Source organism: Equus przewalskii, chromosome 2 (assembly GCF_037783145.1).
Source record: "Equus przewalskii isolate Varuska chromosome 2, EquPr2, whole genome shotgun sequence".
Taxonomy (NCBI): Eukaryota; Metazoa; Chordata; class Mammalia; order Perissodactyla; family Equidae; genus Equus; species Equus przewalskii.
In genome coordinates, this window is record NC_091832.1 from 85,945,044 (window position 1) to 85,968,727 (window position 23,684).

General features: G+C 38.4%; 1 protein-coding gene across 4 annotated transcripts in view; it reads left to right on the forward strand.

Annotated features, from left to right (window-relative positions):
* The window catches only part of TTC29 (tetratricopeptide repeat domain 29), a 258,998-nt gene that overhangs the window by 86,212 nt on the left and 149,102 nt on the right, over window positions 1–23,684 (forward strand). For all 4 annotated transcript variants that reach the window (XM_070611649.1, XM_070611648.1, XM_070611651.1 and 1 more), the window contains 2 exons: window positions 522–742; window positions 5,869–6,054. In XM_070611649.1, coding sequence (XP_070467750.1) covers window positions 522–742; window positions 5,869–6,054 — 407 coding nt within the window. The remainder of the gene's footprint in view (window positions 1–521; window positions 743–5,868; window positions 6,055–23,684) is intronic.

Genomic DNA, 23,684 nt, shown 5'->3' on the forward strand with positions numbered 1-23,684 from the left:
GGATTAATATCTTATAAAAGAGGCTCCAGAGAGATCCCCAGCCCCTTCCACTATGGGAGGACACTGCTGGAAGGCGCCACCTATGAACCAGGAAGAGGGCCCTCATCAGAAGGAGACCTTCCTGGAGTCTGGACCTTGGACTACCAGCCTCCAGAATTTGAGCAATAAGTTTCTCCTATTTATAAGCTACTCCGTCAGTAATATTTTGTTACAGCAGCCTGAACGGACTAATACATCGGTCACCTAGTTTATTTGTCCTTATCAAAGGGAGCTCAGCTCTGGAACTGATATTGTATTATAATGTAATTTCATTAAAATTACTGTATTTAGATAGCTCCTGGCATCCTTCATTAAACTGAAGGTGTTAAATTTATAAGTGTTTGAGGCAAAGATAGTTCTCAGTGCTTTCATGGAGGAGAAAAAGTCAGCATAATTCCACTTTTAATTATTGTAGGATAAAAACACTGCATGCATTTAAAGGATTGAAATAACGCTTTGAGTGTTCTGATTCTTCTTCCCAGTTACCGGAATTCGTACAAGAAGAACATCTATGTGGACATGCTGCGAGACGGTTATCATAAGTCCTTTACTGAGCTCTTCTCTCTGATGGAGCAGTGGGATGCCGTGAGGGATCCTGCGAGATTTGGTTCCCTCTTTCTGCAGAGACCCCTGGAGGAGCAGCGTGATAAGCTGGATCACTTCTACCACTACCTGACCAGGGCCGAGGTGGCCGAAAGGAAAGGTAAGTGGAAGGATCGTGGGCAGCAGGGCTGGAGAAACCAGAACTGCGAGTGCCTGAGGGAAGATTCCAAGTTGTTTCATGTATGCATTTGAAACATTAAGACAATTTAGCCCAGTTCAACCTAATCAACGAAGCATCTTTCTGGAATAAATGATAGGGAAGGCTGCATACAAGGCTGCCCAGACAGGATCTGCAGGGGCATCCTGGTGATGTCATTCTAAGCCAGGGAAGACAGGAATAGCACCTCATAACATCTGCAGAACTTTCCAATGTATTAAAATCTTTTGTATCATTAATTATAAATCTTTCCATAGTTTTCTTTATATATAATCTGAATATTGATTTTCACTGAAGAGATATTTTCAAAGAGTACTATAATTTGAAAATTATGGCAGTTTTTTAGAATTTATATAATGGAATTTGAAGGTTTTATCAGTAAGTCCTACAGATTTCAATCAGAGGATTTTTATTAGTGAATAGTGAGAAGACATGAAAAGCCTGCAGTTCACAATTATGAGTAGAATTGTTCATTTTATATTTTCCGTTACATAATTTCTCATAAATTCTTTTTTTGTGTTCTAAACTTTTCCAGAAAGCCAATATGTTTCAACTATTAAAGAAAATATTTTAATTTCTATTATAATTATGCTGATAATGTTGTCATAAGTATTTCTCAGTTACGTTATCAGGTATGGTCATTTTATACAATCAAAGAAAGAAAGGAGAGGCCAGCTCTGTGGTGTAGTGGTTAAGTTTCCATGCTCCACTTTGGCAGCCCGGGGTTTGCAAGTTCATATCCTGGGCGCAGACCTACATGCTACTCATCAAGCCATGATGTGGCAGCATCCCACATATAAAGTAGTGGAAAATTGGCATAGGTGTTAGCTCAGCAACTATCTTCCTCAAGCAAAAAGAGGAAGATTGGCAACATATGTTAGCTCAGAGCCAGTCTTCCTCACCAAAAAAAAAAAATAAAAGAAGAGAAAAACAAAGAAAGAAAGAAAGGAAATCCTAGAATTTGGTGTTTTACATTATTATTTTCTTCAACTTTTTGTGTTAAGATATCGTAGGACTCAAAAGAGTAGCTCAGGCCCCAACATGACAATGTCTATATTTCATTTCAGGCCTTTCTATTGGAAAATAGAGTATAAGACAACTTTTTGTTACCCAGCGCTACAGTGGGGAAAATTGATGGGGACATGCAAACAGCATCAGAGGGGTGGCAGAAGTCTTTCAGCCTCTGTAGTGTAGTTAATACATATTTCTTATCAGGTTATGACCTGACTTACAAATATGAGACATACAAAAATCTGAACACCACCACAAGTGAACTAGGGGTGTGTGTGCGTCTATGTGTGTGTGGAGATAGGAGGTGATAATTTGTATCATGAAAAGTATTTAACTGCAGGATTGACTTTAAAAATAGAGTTCTTTGGTGAATTATAAAATGTCACATATAATTTCTCAAGCAATTGTAACTGTTATAAATAAAAAATGCTATTGTAAAAAACCTGCATTGTACTCTCAGCCTCAAATTCCGAAGTGATATTTACACTGAAAATAGACTTGATCAAGACAAAATTTGCCCATTAGTCATTTTTTCAAGTTAAATTCATTATATTCACTAAGTGTTTTAAATAGAGACTTTTGTTTGAGTAGCATAAATATGAGCCAAATATATCATTTGTCATAAAGTGTCATAAATATGAGAAACTTGTCATAAAGCATTTTGGAATTATAAAGAAACTAAAATGCTAGACAGTCTACTTTAAGGTAGAAAACATTTTAATTTATAGTCTTTTATTAAAGAAAAGTAACTATCATAAAAATGTTTCTCCGATTACCACATATTCATGGTAACTAATGTTGCATTTGTTAAATGGAACAAAATTGCCTCTTGCTCAGAATAACGCTTCTGTAGGGTTATCTTCAAAATGCAGTGGCTTCTGCCTGGCCGAAATATAGAAAATTAAAATTATTGCAAAAAACATTGTTGGAAATACTTCAGTGAAAGGACATATAAACATTCGTATGCTCTTTTTAAAAATTTGCATAATTTTTTTCACATTTAACACATGAACTTTACTGGGGAAAAATTGTGATTTGAATTAAGAACGTCCCAGGAAATGGGACAGGGGATGTGCACATTCACTCTGATTAATTTGAATTAATCCTAAATCTTAAAACCAATATAAACACACACACACACACACTTAATCTAGAATGTAGAAATCTGTTAAGATTCCACCCCATATGGCCGTGAGATCTGAGACAGTTATCCCAAAGTGACGTATCTCTGAGTGTTCTCATTGCTTCTCATTGGAAAGACCATCACTCTAGGGTCATATAAGTTCATTTAATCAAAGCTATGGCACTAACAATAGTCATCACACGTCAGTTCTGTCTCTTGAGACTTACAGAGCAGGAACCTAGAGTTATTTAAATTACTTTACAAAACAAGACTTTCTCTTTCATAGCAAAGAAGTGTTTAAGGTAAGCCAGTCATTTCTTTTTGGGTTATTTTCCATTCATTACAGTGTTTGTTTGTCCCTGATAATGTTTCTTATATTACTCGTTGTGAATCATCTCTGTACCATCTGTAACATTATGATTAGGGCCTTGTGCCCCATGGGGCCAGAGAGGAGATGGCAATAATGATTAAGGGTAACCAAATCAATAGATGATTCAAACATTATTTACACTTGACTTTAAATTATTGTCAAGCGTTAAGCAGTAATTCTTTTTCTAATAACATTATTTTTCTTTCTTTTAAAATTATTGCATTGCTTTTTTTATTTTTAGGCATGCTTTTCTTTTTTTGGTGAGGAAGATAGGCCCTGAGCCATTGCCAACCTTCCTCTTTTTTTTCTCTCCAAAGCCCCAGTACATAGTTGTATATCCTAGCTCTAAGTCCTTCTATTTCTTCTATGCACGATGCCACCACAGCATGGCTTGATGAGCGGTGTGTACATTCACGTCCAGGATTCGAACCAGCGAACCCTGGGCGGCTGAAGCAGAGCATGCAAACTTGACCATTACTCCCTCTCTAATAACTTTTATTTAATATTCCCAAAGTATGTTCTACGCTACTCAAGTAGAGTCCTACAGGATGTTTATAGGTTTTATAGAAAGCAAAACAAAAATAACTGTCAGGTGAAATAAATTTGAGAAACACCAGGTGAATTAATATTGATGTTAAGCAAGTTGGTTTACTCCAGGACTTATCAGAGCCTTTAACTTGCTGATGTATATTGTGTGGCTCGCTGAAAGGGAAATTAGCACGAGGAGTTCCCAAATTTATTTCATCACGGAATCTCTCTTTTAGGTAGCATAATGAATACAGATATAAATAATAAACCAACAGTAAAATTGATTTTCATCTTATACCTGCTGACAATTGAAGGAAGTGTTCTACAAGCAAGGAGAAAAGGCAGCTTAGAATGTAAAGGGTACAGGCCATGTATTTGGTGTGTCCAAAGATTCAAAACTTTAATATATTCCTTTATATTTAATACTCTGAAAAACACTCCATTTTTTCCATAGAAAAATGGCTTAGCTGACATGTAGTCTTTAATTATGGAATCTTGATAACTTGTTTAACTCATTCTAAAAACAGACACACACAAAACTTTGTCTATGAAATATTGGAACTGTTTTTCTATTGAGGTTTAATTTCTGAAAAACAGAAAAGTTATTTCAGGGTCACTTTTTTTAAGAAAACCTCTCTATATAACTTTTTTAAAATGGAAGATATGAAATGTTTTACTTATAGGCTTTAAAAAATAACTCTCTAATCACTAAATATGACAAAAAATATAAACTATTACAAAATAGACCAGTGCTACATTTGGTAGAAGGTTCGGAATGGAAAGATAAAGCTTAGGAGAAATCAATTCTGAGATGAGAGTGTTTGTTTTAAGTGAGTAACTCAGATGACTCTCCACTTTTCCCCTAAGCTGTTGCCTCTTGTGAACGGCCCTAAAAAGCAGAATGGCTCCGAGAATCCCCAGCTCCTTCAAAAATAAGGAGAGGGAGAGCTTCTTTTTTTTTAACCTTAATTTTTAGGTATAAATTTTATTTTAAGATAAATCTTAATTTCCTATGGAATTACGAAGCACTATATGTAAAGGAATGACGTAGGTTTTAGAAATTTCTTTTGAAACATTGGAGTTCTTGAAATTTACCTTTTGTTGTAATCAGCCTAATTTCATTTTCTTTCTGAGGCTTTTGATTTTAATCTTATAGGGGGACTAGTGGGCAATGGATAAATAATTTTAATCATTGTAATCCTTTCAGTAATATATGAGTTGACTCTTCTGATGGTAGTGAACACTTAGTCTCAGTGAATTCCAATAGATAAGAATGGTTATAAAAAATCCTTGGAAAGGTAATCCAGAGGCCACCACATAACTGTGCTTCCAGCACAAATGCAAAAAGACATAAAGATCATGAATTTGTTCATATTCACCAATAGAGTGGCATTTCCAGACTGAGGCACAACTTGTTAACAAATTTACTCCTTCTTCACATCGCTAGTAGCTTGTTTTCCTGGAAACATTGCTGGAAAGTGTGTGGAGCTTACTGGGTCATCCGGATCGTCATTTCTCATATCTGTAACCTCATGATTGTTTTTTCTTCTCAGGGAAAATACCTTGCTATTTTCATATCCTATCTACTTTCTTCATTTACATTATCTTTTTGCCATGGCTAAGAAACATTGCTCTCTCTGGAATCTCTAAATACTTTTCAAATCTTCAGTGGGAAAAATACTTGATGGTACTACATATTCATTTCTTCCAAAAGAACAGAGCACATGGCTAGTAGCTATTATCCTGTCTTTTGTTCTATATAGAATCTAGTGTTTCACCCAAAGAGTATGTCAATTTCTAACACGTTCTAAGTTTTCAGAAAGATTTTTGTTGCTTTTCTCATGTGCACATTCTTTAATTAATATAACTAATCTAACAATGAAAGTGCATTAATTTTTGCATTTAGACTTTTAAGATTGTTAAGCATGCTTTTAAGGAAAAATAGAAAATAAACGTTATTACATTGGTTGCCATTTGAAGGGATGTGCCGTGAGAAATTTTTCTAATGCAGTTTATAATGTTTTTCTCTCTTCGAAGAATACTTTGAAGATGTCTATAATAACTTGTATGCTCTGGCCTGCTACTTCAATAATTCTGAAGACAGGTGGGTAAGGAACCACTTCTTCGAACGATGTTTCAAGATTGCTCAACTGATCAAGATGGACGGGGGGAAGAAAGAAGCCGAGGCGCACGGAAACATGGGGCTTCTCTTTGAGGAAGACGGTGAGTGGCCATTGGCCGGGCTGCCGCTGGTGCACGTGCGGGTCGTCAAGATCTGAGGCTTTAGTATGTAAGTTTTTGAGATTAAAAAGCAAAGGGTGTGACTTATGGGCTTACCTGCAACGTTGCTTGCAGACATACCTCTTACCTGAGGCGGAGCGCTCAGCCTAGAGTTCCCAGGAGCATGATCCCAGGGAGAAAGCATCTTTCCCCACTCGGCCACAGGGCATCCTTCATCCACACACGTGCTGCTCCGTTTTGTTTTTGCTTTCTCACAGCCCTCTTTGTTCATTTTAACGTGATTTCTCACCTATGAAAAAGGAAAGGCACACTGTGATTCTCCCAGCACCCCACATCTGCTATACAACCCCCCCCCCCAAATATCTGTGTAAGTCAGATACCACCCCATCATGATTTTATAATAATTTCTGAGGGAAATGTTTCTTTAAAAATAACTTCAGGAGCTGGCCCATGGTTGAGTGGTTGGGTTCGGTGCACTCTGCTTTGGAGGCCAGTTCATCAGATCATCAAGCCATGTTGTGGCTGCATCCCACGGAGAAAAATTAGAATGACCTGCAACTAGGATATACAGCCATGTGCTGGGGCTTTGGGGGAAAAAAAAGAGGAACAGATGTTAGCTCACGGCTAATCTTCCAAAAATATAAATAAATAGAAAATTAAAAAATTATTTTAAAAAACTTCATACTTAATGTTATCTTAAGGTAAGACAAAGTCTAAAACAACAAAAAATCTTCAGAAGCATTTTGTATGGTAGTTTAATAAGGATTACGATGAAAATTTCAGAATCAGAATCATTTGTGAATATTTAAGGATAGTGGGTAGCTAATATGCAAAAAAAATGTATATGGGAAGATGAAAATATTTTATCATGAATAATCCTATTTCTTCTTTCAAAAAACTGTCTCATTTCCACAAAAGTTTTGGCATTAGTGAAAGAGTTAAATTAGAAAATATTATTTTGTGGCAAGGACTGCATAGGACTTTGACAAAGGAGGGAAAACCGTTTTTGTGTTTCAGGAAATTGCACGTTGTAATCTACACGGTGGAAGGTGCTAGAACATGGCAGATGGTTAGGAGCGGTCTTGAGTGACAGATACGGGGAATAGCAGAAAAATTCAGAGGAGTGAGAGATCGTACAGACTAGATTACAGGAAGGCACGGAATCAGCAGGGCCTGGTGGGGGACTTGGAAGATGGGTGGAGTTTAGGCGGGTAAAGAAACAGGAATATGTTATGTAAGAGGGAACTACGTACCCTAAAGCATAATTAGAGGAACTAATGGGAGGAGCAACCTGTTTGAAGTGAACAGTGTACTTCTGAGCAGTGATGGGAACTGAGTAGAAAGGCAACATGGGGACATGCCAGCATTTAGAGCTTGGGCTTATGCTTCTGTACATTCAGGGCAAGGAAAGGAGTGTAATATAATCTACGTCTGGCTGTGATGCACGCTGTGGGAGGAGGAAAAAGAGGAAAGGGGGATGGCTGGGAAGCTGCTGCCCTAATTTAGCCCCGGAGGAACAACTGAAAAGTAATAAAGAGAATGGGTTTCAGCATGTCCATTGCAGTACAATTTATAATATCTCAAAATAGGGGATTCGTTAAATATATTAAGCAATATCCATGCAACAGAGTTCTGTGCAGTCATGAAATTACAAATTAGGGCAAAATTCATTCATTCATTCAGCAAATATTTGTTTAGAATCTAGTGCCAGGGGATAAAACGTGAATAAGACAGACAAGATCCTTGCCCTCATGGCACTTACATTCTATGGGGAAAACAGGCCTTAGCCACTAATAGCTGTCTAATATATTAAGCAGTGATAAGTGCTGTGATGAAAAAGAAGCAAGGCAAAGGGATAGACAGTTGTTGCTACTTCACATAAGGTGTTCCCGTGTTAGAAGGTAAGACATGAATGAAATGACAGGCTGAGCCTTGTGAAACTCTGGAGGGAGAGGTTCTAGAGAGAGGCCATAGTAAGTGCAAAGGCCCTGAGGCACACACATGCTAAGCATGCCCAAAGACTAGCGAGAAGGCCAATGTGTCTGGAGCTCAGTGGGTGGGGTAGGAAGTGGAAGGAGAGGAGCTAAGATTAGATCAGGAGGCTTGGGATCACATTGGGGCTTGTAGGCTAAGGTGAGGACTTTGGATTTTACTCCGCATTGTATAGTAAACACCAAATACAGATTGATTTGAGAAAATGCTCATGATAAATTAAGTAGAAAAATAAGATACAAAACACAATGTAAAATATAGTTATGTTTGGTGTGTACCATACAGCAACATGTTAACAGTGGTTACTTTTTAATGTGGGGATCACAGGTGATTATAAAATTATGCATTGAAGAGACATTTCTTCCTATAATTTGAGAAGTTTTTCATTAAGACTTTTAGCCTGTTGTTAAAAGTAGAGTTTTTGTTTTTCAATTTGCAAACATGGGACAAATTCTTGCTTAAGTAAAGTAAAATTCTTACTTAGAATTTTAAAAGTTACTATTCTCATTTCAGGAATGAGGTAAATACTTTTTTAAGCTTTAAAAAATTAGCTTTGTTTTGAGGATGAGGAAATGATGGCGCAGAGAGATTAAGCTGGTTAGTGGTAGAGCTAGCTTTAATAGTCAGTTGGCTTCAGAGCCTGTGCTAGTAGCTGCTGCTGTATGTAAACAAAGAATTGCTTTACCTCCAAGATGTGCTAATTATGAAAATTCCTGAAAATTATATGCTAAAAGTGATTTAGCACTTTTTTGTTCTTTATATATGAGCTTCCCTCAGCTGAAAAGAATAAAAATGGTTCTTTGTTTTGTTTTTACAATTAGAGTCATCAAATTCCCCAGTTACAATGACAAGCCAGGTAATAGAACTGTCAATTACTGGCCCCCCAAAAAAGAAGTCACTAAAGAAATAAGAAATAATATTTAAAAATAAAGACTGAAGAAGTCAAGACTACATCGATGAAAATTTAAGAGTGGCCCCAGTGAAATTCAGATAACTATCATGGGTATATTCTGAATTTTTCTATAAATTTTACTTTTGATTTTTTAAATTCAGTTTAATATCTTTAAAACATTTTATTGTGGTAAAAAAATGTATAACAAAATTTACCATCTTAACTATTTCTAACTTTACAGTTGAGTAGTGGTGAGTGTATTCACACTGTTGTGCAACCAATCTTCAGAACTTTTTCATCTTGCAAAACTGAAACTCAATACCCATTAAATAACAAGTCTCAATTTCCCTCTTCTTCTGATTTTTCAGTCTCTGAATGTATTTTGGGGGGGCAGCTGGCCTGGTGGTGTAGTGGTTAAGTTCACTCACTCCACTTCAGAGGCCCCCAGTTCCCAAGTTTGGATCATGGGTGTGGACCTAGCACCACTCATCAAGCCACGCTGTGGCGGCGTCCCACATTGAATAGAGAAAGATTGCCACAGATGTTAGCTCAGGGCCAATCTTCCTCACACACACACACACACACAAATGTGTGTATTTTTATTGGAGGATTTATTCATTGCTTCCTTTATTTTTTCATTCATTTATCTATCCATTCACTCATTCAGCAAATATTGGAGTGCTCACTAATCCTGTGATTAGAACCATGGTACCATGGTTGCCCACATCATTTTAGTGGCTGAGAGTGAGGATGAGTTTGGGAAAGGTGATCAGCGTGGGGCTGCCATGAGATTACATATTTGCCGGTCCTTGGCTTCCTCACATTTACATGCCCCACCCTATAGCATGATAAAATGCACTCATCTTCCATAATATATGGGATGTTTTTGGCTATGAAATTACTTTTAAGTTAGATGGTGTTTTGCAACCACTTTTTGTCAGATCTAAAATACTTTTCTATGCTCTTAATCAGTTCCTTAATCAGGCCCTAAGAGCCATGCCTTTATTGCTTGATGGATAGAATGACTGAGTTGGTGTTGGTGAAAATTCTAGAGACTGACTTCAGTGTTTGATGTACCCAGCAAGAGTGAAAATTATCTGTGCAGCATTTGTAATCTGGAGTAGAATTTTCATTCGGAGGGTAAACTAGGACTACTTAGAGGTGCTGGTGGTGTAGCTTCCGCGTATCTGATCTGATTGGTCCAGACAAGCAAATGGAGGCCCCACAGCACCAGCTAGGTGGCAGCTGTACTGAGGCAGGTGGCAGCATCCTGATTCCAGGGGTGCCCATTCAGGTTAAAGCAGGGTAACAGCCGGCAGATGGCAAAGGGCAGGTTGTCAGGGCCCAGTCAAGCAGGCTGTAGTCCAGGGCATAGCTCCAGCACTCTCAGGGAACTATAGAGCAAATGAACATGAGCAGAGGCCATAGTCACAGGGACCCGGCCCTGAATAAAGGCTAACTTGGACCCACAGCATTGATCCCAAGTTCTCCCAGTGACTGGGGAACTTGTGAAGAAAAAAAGAGTTGTTCTGGTTGGCTTGCTCAGTTCAGGTCCTAGAATTTACCATTGACAGTCAGTTCTGTGAATAGATTCTGGATAGTGTATCTTAGTGCAATTTGCCAGGGGCCGGAAGGTACCAGGAGCAGGATAGTATCGTGAATGGAATGGCTCCCACTCTCCCCTGACACAGCCAGTGGTGGAAGGCAGATCCAGGAACAGATTTCTAGAGAGGCCACCACTACAAGGGACTGTCCCATTTACGATCTTGATCTCACAGAGAAGAGTTAGAACATGGAACCCTCTTATCCTTATCTTGTTGATGGTTAACTCCCTTCTCTAACATCTCCTCCAAACACTGGGGAAGATGTCCCCTTTCATCTTTTTTTTTTCTTTTTTTTTTTGCATTAATTTTATGAGGAGCAGTGGTTCAGCTCTCCTCTTAGGGAAGTATCCACCCCATCCTAGGCAACTCCCTTCAATATCACACACACACACACACACACACAAATGAGAAATTCTATCACTGAGACTCTTAACCCCATAGGTCTCCCACTACTCGGGATTTTTCAAAGCTAGTCCCTGCTAACAATCACTAACTGGCCATCCTGAATCCTGAAGGCTGACCACAGCATTACCAGCAGACTCCTCCCACTCCAGTCTTGGTCTTTGATTTATTTCCAGTCCCCTCACTTGCTTCCAGAAGGCCATGGTATGGGCCTGGACATTTGCCCAGTTTTTTGGGACAACTGCCATCCTAACAAGGTAAGTGGTCAGCAGCACTCACAGCAGGCCTGCCAGAGCAGTGCTGCTCCAGAGAACTCACGGAGACAGGAGCAGTGGCAGGTGTGCTGGTCTCCCATTGCCCTTTCAGTGGATGCTGTATGTTTAGGGAAGTATTGTCACACTCCTGGTGTGATTGAGGGACACATGCGATAGCAACATGGTGTGGCAGAGACTTGATACAAGCCCTCTCCTGCCAGCTCAGCATTCATGGCTTGATGTAGTCCAGCCCCTCCCCTGCATGATCAGCAGAAGGGGAAGAGTAAGGGGGAAGCCTGAGGTCTCTGCCTTGTGGTAGCAGCCATAGGACATGGCACAAAAATAGCAAGATTTGCCCCATGGGCATTCATAGTTTGGGGAGCACTGGCCTCTCCCCTGTCAGGAGAGAGAGACTGGGGTCCATGCCTTCACAATAGGTCAGGATTGACTGCCTTAAAAGCATTGAGTCTGAATGCTTTCCTTGGAACTTTGCTAGAGTTCATCTTCTTTTCTGGGACAGTAGCCTGCAGGGATCAGTCCTGGACAAGTTAACCCTTACCTCTGACATCTTTAAGTTCTGCATAGGAGTGCTATTAACATAAAGAGGCATCGGTCAGATTACGGACACAGAAGCCCTGTCCTTTAAGAACTAGGACAAAGATAGGACCATGAGCAAGACTATACGTTTCAAAAGAAGCTCCTCTCCCAAGACTAGATGTTTTCAAGAACTGAGCAAAGTAGAAGAGAATCAGTAAGTTAAAGTAAGAGAAGATCAAATCTCAGTCGCAGGAGAATGCCTGCTAGACACTGCAATCGAGTGAGGCGCTGTTTCTACTGACTCTCCCCCAAATGTGGGTAGAAGCAGGGGGATTCTACCAGTACCACGTGGCTAGTGAGCAGAGCCCAGACAGACTGTCCACTCTGAGTGCCTTTCAATACCAGGACTAGATGGACTGCTTCTGATTGAGGGATGTAGGAAATGCAAGGAAAACAAAGCGTTAACCTGAAGACCCAGGTAAAGAACAAACCCGTCAAAGTGATCATTTTAGAAAAATTCATAGTATCTTCTGAAGGATACAAGTAGAAGACAAGAAAGCCTGAGGATAGAACCAAACGAGATGAGAATGAGCCCCAGATGAAATAAGGAAGGCTTTCAACAAGGTGTGTTGGTAGAATTAAAATAGAGAGTGGAAAAAGTAAAGAGTAGAATTGGCACCGTGGAAAACTGAATCAGTGATGTTGAGGACAGCTTGAAACACTCTCCCAAAATTCAGGGAAAGCCTAAGAGATAAAAACAATGAGAGATGATAAATATGGAAGTTCCTGAGGAAGAATACACAATAACTGAAACAAAAGCAATAAGCAAAGACATTTTAAGAAAGCTTTCTTGACCCTAAAAAATTCTGCATATGCAGATTGAAATAACTTTTCATTCTCCAGTCAAAAATTATTTAAAAAATTCATAACTAGATAAATTCTGGGGAATTTTTTGAATGACTCAGATAAACACAGACTCCTACCTGCATCCAAAGAGAAAGAACAGATTGTCTGCGTTGGAACAAAAATTAGACGAGCTCAGCTTTCTTCTTTGCAATGATAAATGCCACAAAACAAAAAGAAGTAGAGTCCGCAGGATTTGAGGGGAGGAGAAAGAGAGTGGAATGCTGTAAATTTGAGAATTGAAAGTATCCTACAGAGCTAAGTTCTGGTTTTCGTGTGAAGCAACAGGATGACATTCTTACCCATGCAAGTTTCAGAAAGTACGCTATGAAGATATTTTTCTGTGTACATTGTGTTCTACAACCCAACAAGAGAGAAAACAAAATTAAAAACACAAGAAGAGGGAAGTCCTAATATAAAAGAACTGACAATAAACACTGAAACTGATTAAACGTAAAGTTAAGTCTACAAAAAAATCATGTCAATAATTTTGGAAATAGAAAACAAAGTATAAAATTAGTATGATTTTAATTTTTCTCTTTTTGATTTTCCATTGTTACCAGAGATTTTTGTGATAATGTTAATTATTTCCGTACTTTATTTTAAAATTAAATTTTATGAGAAAAATTTAAAAATAAGCTATAAAAAAGTAGAAAATAAAGGCTAATATTTATTCTGTCTTAGACGGGGAAGACCTTCGAAACATAAAAACAATTGAATAAAGCACAAAGGAAAATAATGGGATTTATCGAGGGATAATTATATCCTCTCCCTGAGCCAAGTTCAGAACCAATTCAGAAGAAACATGAGAATCAGACAGATCATAATTGTTAAGGCCAATTGGGGAACAGAGCTTATATCTGTTCAAATCAGACTATTATCCCCCCAGATCATCTTAACCACCTAATTACTGGAAGACTGGTCAAGCTCAGACTCTCCTCCAGGTTCTATGCCTGCTCCGTGAGCTTCGGCATGGAGTTCGGAGGTCACACCTCCTTGAGAACTGAGTCTAGAGGGGACGAGAGTTCACAATTCCACCAGCCAGATACGTCGTCATTCCTTCTTCCTTAAAGAGAGGTGAAGAAGGAAGGAGAGATGGAGTCCCCTCATGGAAACGCGAGGCTAGCGGAATAGCCCTCTATCCGCTAGATCAAGAGATTTGACATGTACTTTAAAAAAAAATGATTTATTAAAGACCTCATATAATTAAAAGATAAACAAAACGTTGGGGATATTTGAAGTAAATATGATAAATTAATATCGTTATTATATAAAGAACTTTTACAAATTGGTGAGAAAACCCACTAACACACCAGTAGAAAAATGGTAGGGGAACTAAGAAGACAATTCAAAGAAGAAATTCAACTGGGTAATAAATATGAAAAAAAGCCAATGTTGATCATAAAAAAGCACAAATTAAAGCACTAAAGTTATGCAACTTTTCACCTGTAATTTTATAACAAATGTTTACCTACTATGTACAAGACTCTAAGTTCTGGGAATATATAGCTGAGAAAGGTATTTATGGCCCCTTGATTCAGAGGCTTACATTTTAGAGGAAAAAGCAAGTCAGTGCTATGATAACTGCAGTAATGTGGGTGAGAGTGCTGATAGGATAGGTAAAAAGTGCACCAAATTCCCATGCAGAGAAATCAAAGTGGTTGATTTATTGGGTTAAGACAGCGTTTGATGCTTGTGGAATCTTGGTAAGCATGTTTTTTACATTGCTGGCGACAGAATAAATTAGCTGACATTTCTAGAAAACAATTTTGGGAATATATATCAAGAGTTTAAAATACGTCCATATCCTTTAACCCTGTTGTTCTGCTTCTAGGAAATAATCAGACATGAAGACAAAGATTTACGTATTATGTCTTTATGTATCATTTGTAATAATAAAAAAAATGGAAACAATAGAAATGTCCTATGTTAGAGTAATCATTAATTATGGTAATTACACACGATGAACTGTTATCCAGCCATTCAAAATGCTGTTTTCCAGTAGCTAAAATTATAAGAGCTACCATTTATTGAGTCTTATGTGTCAGTCACTATAAAAATGCTAATTCTGGTCAGTAGGCTCTGAGCAGTCACTTTCAGGCTGAAGCTTAGAGGAGCAGATGTGAGTCCTCCATGCTATCTCTATTTTTGCCATGATGGCCATGGAGAACTTAGGTTGAGTTGATGAAACCATGAGATGGAAACAACCTGGATCCCTGAATGAGCATTTGGAGCAGAGCTGCCCTAGAGTCACCCACCCTCAGAGGACTTCATGTGAGCAAGAAAATCACTTTGTCTCAGGCCCTGGAATTTCAGGGTCTATTTACTACCACAGTGTAGCCTAATCTAACTTTGACTGACACAGTCTCCAACATTTATATGCCCTTATTGTCAATGAGGAATTTCACAAGTCTTGTGAACAGTTTTTGGTAATTTCCTTGAAAATGTCACACAACGGTCTAAAGATTCCCTTTGGAAGGTGATATCTAATGTCTTTGTACTTCTCTGAAAACCTCCATTTTAACATTTTTAGATGCGCAAATTCCTCAATTTACTAATATAACTTGGTCTTCTAAAAGTTCCTTTTCTGTTTTTTAATATAGAAAAAAATAGATGCATTTTACTTTTTCCATTATGTTTGTGTATTGTATGAAAATAGTAGATGTGTAGCAAATTTATGATCCCTCCAAAATTAAAATATACAACTTTTTAAAGGTAGCTGATATAGAATGATTCCATCACAAGTCTACAAGAGTGTTTTGCCTGCTATATGGGGTCCTAAACTGTTTCAGGATCCCATGATTATCATTACTCAAGACTAAACTCAGGAGGAAATAGTGGGCCCCTTGGTTGACCCAATCTCAGAGTGTCTCCATCTAGTGCAGACTCAATAGCTGATCATGGTTCTTCTTGGAATTGAGATCTACTGCTCAAAACTCGAGCTCTCTGACTCAGTCCTGGACTCCTAATTCCCTTCATTCAAATCTATTGGAAGCTCCCTCCAGGCCAAGTCAGTAACCCAGTGTGGAAGAAAAACCAACCATTAGAACAAAGGAGTCAGAGGAGCAGGCACTGTCATCATGGTTGTCAACATTGAACACTGCATGTAGGCATCTCAGAAATTCAGTCAAATGAAGGGATTTAACAGATTTAGCAGATTCTTTACAGATGCGTTATCTGAGAAATCAGGAGTGTCTGGTCTGATACCCTCAAGATAAGTCACTCTGAAAGTATCTCTGTCATCCAGTTCCACTTGAACCATCATCCCAAGCAGCAATTCATACAACTAGAAATATCTTCTAAATCTCTGTGGACATTCCCCAAATAGGCTTCCATTGCTGAAGAACAGCTTTAGAGAGATGTGTTGCCTGTAGCTTCCTACCGTGAGCACACAGACCCTCATGCTCTGACTGTGCCACAGTGTTGCTCTGCCTTAGAAATATCTGATGGCCTCAAACCATGTCAGTATATTTGCCTAATATCAAAAGTCCTTGTACCCTTGCTCACCACCTAACATTCATGGGCTTCTGCATCCTTTGATTTTTATCTCCCAGCTTCCCCAAACTCAGGGCCTTGATGCTATACCAATAGTAGCAGTTCTCATCCTTCTCTCTCCCAGAACAAATGTGATTATTAACATTGACTTAGACAACACTCCTGTGAGAATACTGAGATTTAAACACACCCTCCTCCCTCAAAGCATGAGTAGTAAATACCACCACCAATTATGGGCTCTGGTCAAAGTAAAACAGGCTGAGGTTTATGTGCTACCTGTAATTCTACAGCTTTTCTCTCCCACCTACAAAGCACATTGGAATTCAAATGAGTAAGACTCTTTAAAATGGATAATGACAGTTCAACATTATACATTAAAAAAGTAAACCATCGAAAACTTTGGTTGTTTATACTTGTACAAACTATCAGCAGCACATTGTAGAGTGGATTGGGATACACAATTGGGCCTCAACACAGTGTAGGGTAGAATTCCTGGCTCTGCTCCATCCATCCATCCCAAAGTTTGACTAGTAAACTTTTGAGACCCTTTGTGTCATTGCCATCCTCAATCTGATTTTCTTCTCTCTTTCCCTTTTGTATCTCTCTATGTACACTTATAATTGTGAATCCATCATCTGCCAGACCATGAGACCCCATCCTTCACTGGACTCTTCTTCCAATGGGCCTTTAGTAGTTAACTGAGACCTCCCAACGCTGCTATGTGAGCTGAACTCCATTGCTATTGGCCTGGGGAAATCAAAGTGTGCATTAACCAAAGAACTTTCTGGCTCCTGGAGCAAACCCCTTGTCTTGTGTCAGCTTTCCCAGTGACTGATTATATTCCACAAAGCCCAAGCACTTTATGTCTGCAGGGAATGTCATTTCCTGTGTGCATCAGTCTGGACATTAGGGTAATTGGAGGCACAGCTGGAAGGGCCAGCTCTTATTCTTTCAAAGGAAGGCCTCCTGCAATGAAACCTCTTAGGATTGGCTTCATATATGGCCTGATCCTTCTGCCCTGTCTCCTCTCTGCTTTGACCTCAGATTTACCATGGGTTTGAGCTCCCACATGCACCTCGCTTCTAACTGTGTCTGTGATTCTAGTTGTCTCTTTGGTTGGTGGGCAAGCCTTTTTACATCCTGCCTGTAGCCTCTCCTTATGGAGTCACACATGGTGCCCTGCTTTGCCTTGCTTTGCTTCTCCAGAGTCGTTACTAACAGTTCCTAGTAACTACACTACTAAGACAGGACACCTGTTGTATACATTGCTGGTACTTTTTGTTTTCTCATTTGAGAGAAAATTTTCAACCATATTTGTTATGGGTTTAATTGGAGACTCCAAAAAGATGTTGAATTCTTAACCTCCAGTACCTGTAAGTGTGACCTTATTTGGAAACAGGGTTTTTGCAGATGATCAAGATAAGATAAGGTCCTTTGGGTGGGCCCTAATCCTGTATGACTGGTGTCTTTATAAAAAGGGGAAATTTGGGCACAGAGATAGACATGTACCAAGGGAAGACGATGTAAAGACATAGGGAGAACACCATCCACAGGCCAAGGAAAGCCTGAAGCTACCAAAAACTAGGAGGGAGGCACTGAACAGATTCTCCCTTGCAGCCTAAGGAACCCACCCTGCCGACAACTTGACTTCAGACTTTCAGCCTCCAGAGCTGTGAGAGAATGAATTCTGTTGTTTAAGCCGCCCAGTTTGAGGTACTTTGTTATGGCAGCCCCAGGAAACTAATACAATATTCAATATGGTGTCAGTCATTTTCCCAACTAAAAAAAGATGTTATTTCAGCACCAAAAAAAAAGAGAATATAATAATAGTGGAGTGATATGAAGAATGTAATGTTCCTCTATTTCAAACTCTGACAGATAAAACATTTATTGTGGGTGGTGATCAATTGAATACTATCTAAAATAGTGTAAAGAAATTTCTAAAAACTCCTTAATATCTCATAGAAATAATCTTTTCCTAGAGTTTTGACTTTTTACCTTATTCTATATTTCATTATAAATGTGACTTCTTCTGGCAGATATTTTTATTCTTCCTTATTTGAAATGAAGTTTTATCATCACAGTATTCAGTTCTCAAAAAAAAAAGGTTAAAATACAATAATATCGAAGATTTTAATATCACCAAAGATGTCACTATCAAAATTAATAGAAATTTCATGGTAATTTCTTATTTGTCATGGAACAACACACACCAGTTTGTTAGAAAAACAGCTTTAATAACTAAAAGAAATGCAAAGGATATATCAGTTTTTAGTGTGGTATTTTATTTTCTCTTTCATTTTATTAAAAATTAATAGAAATGTAAGTGCCGTTGAGAGGATTTAAAACCCATCAAATACACAAAATCTCAACTGAGGCGGCCTCTGGAGAAGGGCACTGGTGATGTGGAATGATGGGAGACATATTTTGCATTATACGCCCTTTTGCACTGTTAGAATTGGTTACTTGTGCATGTTTTATTTTTTAATTGCTAGAAAAACTAGCTAATTTTAAAAATGTCATTGAATTAAAAAAATATTGAAAAGGAGAGCAGAGTTTTACCATTGGTAAGAAATAATTGTTAAGATCAAAGAACTATTATAGATCCAATCACATTATTAATGAAGTAGAAAAGTGGGGAGAAATGTTAATTATTGATTGGTTTTCAGATAATGCCCAAATGTACGGGCATATTAGAAATGTGGGACAAAAGCTTTCAATAAAGATACAAACTGGAAACTTGCAAATTCATACACAGGAGTTAAATTGGTGACAGTTGATAGACGTTGAATGACTATCTTGGTCTAGATACTTAACCTAACACACATGGCATTTGAGCATAAGGCTACAGGTGAAGTCTACAAGAGGAGAAACTATCAGATTGGGCAATAAATTTAGATTTTCTTTGACGCTGCCGTTTGCTAGTTAACTATGTGAATCTAGGTGAGTTATTTAATCTTTGTGGATCTTGCTTTCCTTGTCTCTAACATGAGGGCGTTGGAAACTTAAAAACTCTTCAACTTCTTCACTTATAAGGGAAAGAAAAATGTCAGTTTATGAAAAGCAGAGATGGAGCCTAATATTAACCTCTTTGTACCACTCTTCATTATTAAAAAAAAAATCAATTCTAGCTCTACAGAGAATTATTTTGAGGATTAAATGAGATGAGTGAAGTGCCTGGTGTTCTGCTTAGTGTATAGGCCTGTGTCAATGCTGCCTTCTCTTTTCTTGTCTCTTCTCCCTCCCAGGGTGTGGGTATCACTTAAAGTAGGCTGCGAAGAGTTATAATGCTATTAAAGCTCAGTATCAGGTCGACAAGCAGCAATTCCAGTGAATCCCCAGTTCAAGTGGAGAAAGTGCTCAGTGAGGCCAGCACAGGAAGCCAGGAGCAACAGGATACAGAAGGCCTGTGTTGGTGAACCAGCTCAACTCCCCTAACTTGGTGCCCCTGCTCTTATTTCCCCTTACGTCTCTCTTCATCTCATCTCATTCTTCCTTTGAGCTCCCGACCTTCTCTCTCAGTCCTCTCATCTTCTGCTACGCTGGTGATGCCCTCCAAGATCTCCCTATAGGTCTACATAGAGGATGCAAAGCTACCACTAAGCAATTTAAGGAAACTTCTTTTTAAAGTTTTCTTCTTGGGCTGTGTTTGTTTAAAAATCAAAGACCACCTTCTCCAGTTTTGTTGAGGATTTTTGTTTCTTTTCATTCAGAACTTTAAGCATATATGGAGAGGGGAGCCCTTCCTCCATTAATAACTTCCCTGTTCCTTTCCAAGTGGTAGGATCACTTTTGTGTGTGCAGGAGGTACTTAGTAGGTACCTATTCTCTTGGTCTCAAGAGCTTGAAGGCTTTTTCTGCTTGTCCCTGTTGTTCCACTTGGATGCTGGACTCCTGCATAGAAATGAGGTACTACTTTGAAGAGTAGTGGTTTGGGGGGGGAATAGAAGAAGAGAAGAATCATTCTCTGATGATTAAGTTTTTGGAAGTGTTCATGATTCCTAAAAGTTGGTGTTCAAGAAGAGATGCTGTAAGGGTGGCAGTAAGAGTCAGGAAAAACTCCTTTCTATGGGATAACAGGTGGATATGGATTTAGTAAATTGTGAAACAGTCCTCAATTGTTTAAAGTTGGGTTGGGAAATTAAGTTGTTCAGTTCTTTTAGATGAATGAATTTCAGAGCCGTATTGGATCTTAGAAGTCATCTAGTCCAGACCCTAATTTACTAGATGAGGAAGCTGAAACAGAGTAATTAAACAATTGTGCCATGGCCACATAGTCTATTAGTAGCAGGTACAAGAGATTGATCCAGTGCTCCATATCCGTCAGCTCCCTTTGTCCTCTCTATGTCATACTCAACACAAATACACACAAACTGTCTCTATAGGTGTGTGGTTCTTCAGACTGATTTAACAGTAACATTTAGACAGATTTAGGACAAATCAAACTTATCTGCAATGTACATAATGGCAGTCACACACAGAAAGCTATATTACACATATATATATATGAAGTACTTTTTCTCATGCATGATGTAGGTGATGTTATTCTCCATTTCAGATTTGCAGAAAATAGATTTTGAGAGGTTAAATGACAAATAAAGCATGTCAGAGCCAAGGTAGGATCTGTATTCAGATCTTATGTTCAGCGTTCTTCCCGCTACCTGACACTGCCTCCCTATTCAAAGATTTGCCCAGCAGAGACCTCACAAAGTTGACCTTCTGGGTTTATTTTTCCTTGTTTTATTCTTATTAAAATTATTATTTAAAAAGGCTTCTGGGGCTGGCCCCATGGCCGAGTGGTTAGGTTCGCGCGCTCTGCTGCAGGCGGCCCAGTGTTTCGTTGGTTCGAATCCTGGGCGCGGACATGGCACTGCTCGTCGGGCCACGCTGAGGCAGCGTCCCACATGCCACAACTAGAAGAACCCACAACGAAGAATACACAACTATGTACCGGGGGGCTTTGGGGAGAAAAAGGAAAAAATAAAAAATCTTTAAAAAGGCTTCTGAAATAAAACCGGCCCTGATAAAATTATGAATAAAAACATTGTATCTCCTTTATGTCCTCTGTCATTTGTCAATTTGTCCAACCATTTGCCTTCGTGGTCCTTTCCCCAGCCCTACCCTACCCAAGATTCCCATGTAGTGTTCAGTGAGGATCCCATTCCATCAGTGGTTACTAGTGACATGGCCCCCTCATGACTTAATCTCCACTGCCATTTTAGCCTATCCAGATTATGTGTATGAAGGATGGGATGATTCTCTAAGAAAACCAAATCCATGAAGGCTAATACAGTATAGAGGGCCTTTCAAATATGGAGAGCAAAATGGAATAGAAAATGCTTAGTGAACTGAGTGAGTGAGGAGAGGCAAGTTTGGGTGGCTGTATAACAAGCCTTTCCATCATGTGTTGAAATCCTTGTGTGAATTAGGATGTTCAGTAACTGTTGGTGGGATGACCTAGAACAGGAGGAACTAGAATCAGGGGAGGATTTAGGAGGGTTTGAGACTGGTAAGGAGAGTGGGCTGGTCTGTTACCTGAACGGATGGAAAGGAAGGAGGACTTCCAGATAACACAGCAGAAGTGACAGCATCGGTATTCGGATACATGGCAAGGGGTCAGAGAAAGGAGAAAACATAACTTTATATGCAGCATATACAACAAATAATTAGTAGCTGTATTCTGTGTAAAATATCTGCCAATTGACAAGAAAAATGTTAATACGATTATAATTTAATGGAAAAAGACAATTTACCAAAGAGGAAATACGATATGTTACTGAATATGTGGGAAAATAACGAACTTCTCTAAAAATTAATTTGAATAATTGTAAAATGCCATTTAACTCTTCTTAAAACATACCAAAAAAGCAATCATGATTCGTTAAAGTAATACTTATGTGTATTGCTGGTGATCATGTGAATCATTTAAATGATTTTGAAAAATAATATGGCAATACATCGCAACCATAAAATTTTCCATACACCTTTATCTATTAATTTCACTTCTAGAATCTAAAAAATTTTTACAACATAGAAAAATATATGAAGGTGTTAATTGAAACATCATTTATAATGGAGAAATAATCTAAATATCTAAGCACTAGACAGATGATTAAAGTTTACATTACCCCCCCAAAATATTGTGCAGCCTTTTAAAATGTTGTTGTGAAAACAAGTGATATGGAAAGTTCTAATAAAATAATTTAGATAAGCAGAAAAATTATATTAATCTCTTTACAATTCTTTGAGAATTATGCATCGATATAGCAAAGGAGGAGAATGATTCTTGACCAAAATAAAATCATTTTGATTGATTGATGAGGCCAGTGTTAGTCATTTTTAAGATTTTTCATTCATGCTGATAGAATAATTTTGCCTTTAAAATAAGTAAAATGTATATTGCATTATACTTTTGCTAAATATCACTTTCATGTTTTATTTAATTATATTTTCAAAATTCTTTTGTATTTTGGGTCGATGTTAGGGTGACTAATCACACCAGTGTCCTGGGACTGAGGGCGTTGCCAGGACTTTTGATGTTTGGACCAGAGAAGTCCCGGGCAAACCCGGGTGGATCCGTCACCCTAAATTTAGTGAACATGGAAATTTTCTTCTGTCTTTATAAACCTAGTATTTTATTCATGCACCAAACAGTGATGAGACAATAACGTCTTTGTTATTTGCTATTAATAGACTTTGACATGCATAATATGGTTATTTTTGGTTTTAAGTGACTCTTATTTTCTATTTAAATTGCTATCATATTTTAAAATCTGTAACAGTGAAGCCTCCTTTACAAACAGAACTCAGTAAGAGAAAGCAGCCCTTGAATCAACAAAGGGCAACTCCTTCAGTGTTTATCCTTGAAAATAGATTCACCGATGGGCACTGTCACTGTCAATATTTTGAGGGGGGGATAATCAAACAAAAAAACCTCCAGCAAAACCTCCCAGTGTTGCTGCTGAATCATGACCAAAACTCTCTGCAGGCTTTCCTGCTGGGCGCTTTAGGTCCTGGTGTGCTTTCCCTGCCTACTGGCACCTCTAGTACAACCCCATAAGGTCATTGGGAGCATTTGTTTCCTGTTAATAGCTAAAAAATAATTCCTATGTTTTGTCCCCTCCTCCCTTTTAAACTGCTTCTAAGTTTGTATCTTAAAAGTCCCTTTGGAGGAAACTTTTCCAAAAAGATTCTCTGGAAGAGCAAACCATTATTCCATTCAGATTTCCTAGTAACAGTATGAAATAGAGCCAATCCAAAAAGTGCCTAAGCAAAAAACCAACAAATGTTGGAGAGGATGTGGAGAAAAGGGAACCCTCAGACACTGCTGGTGGGAATGCAAACTGGTGCAGCCACTATGGAAAACAGCATGGAGATTTCTCAAAAAATTAAGAATAGAAATACCATATGACCCAGCTATCCCACTACTGGCTATTTATCCAAAGAGCTTGAAATCAACAATCCAAAGAGACTTATGCACCCCTGTGTTCATTGCAGCATTATTCAGAATAGCCGAGACATGGAAGCAACCCA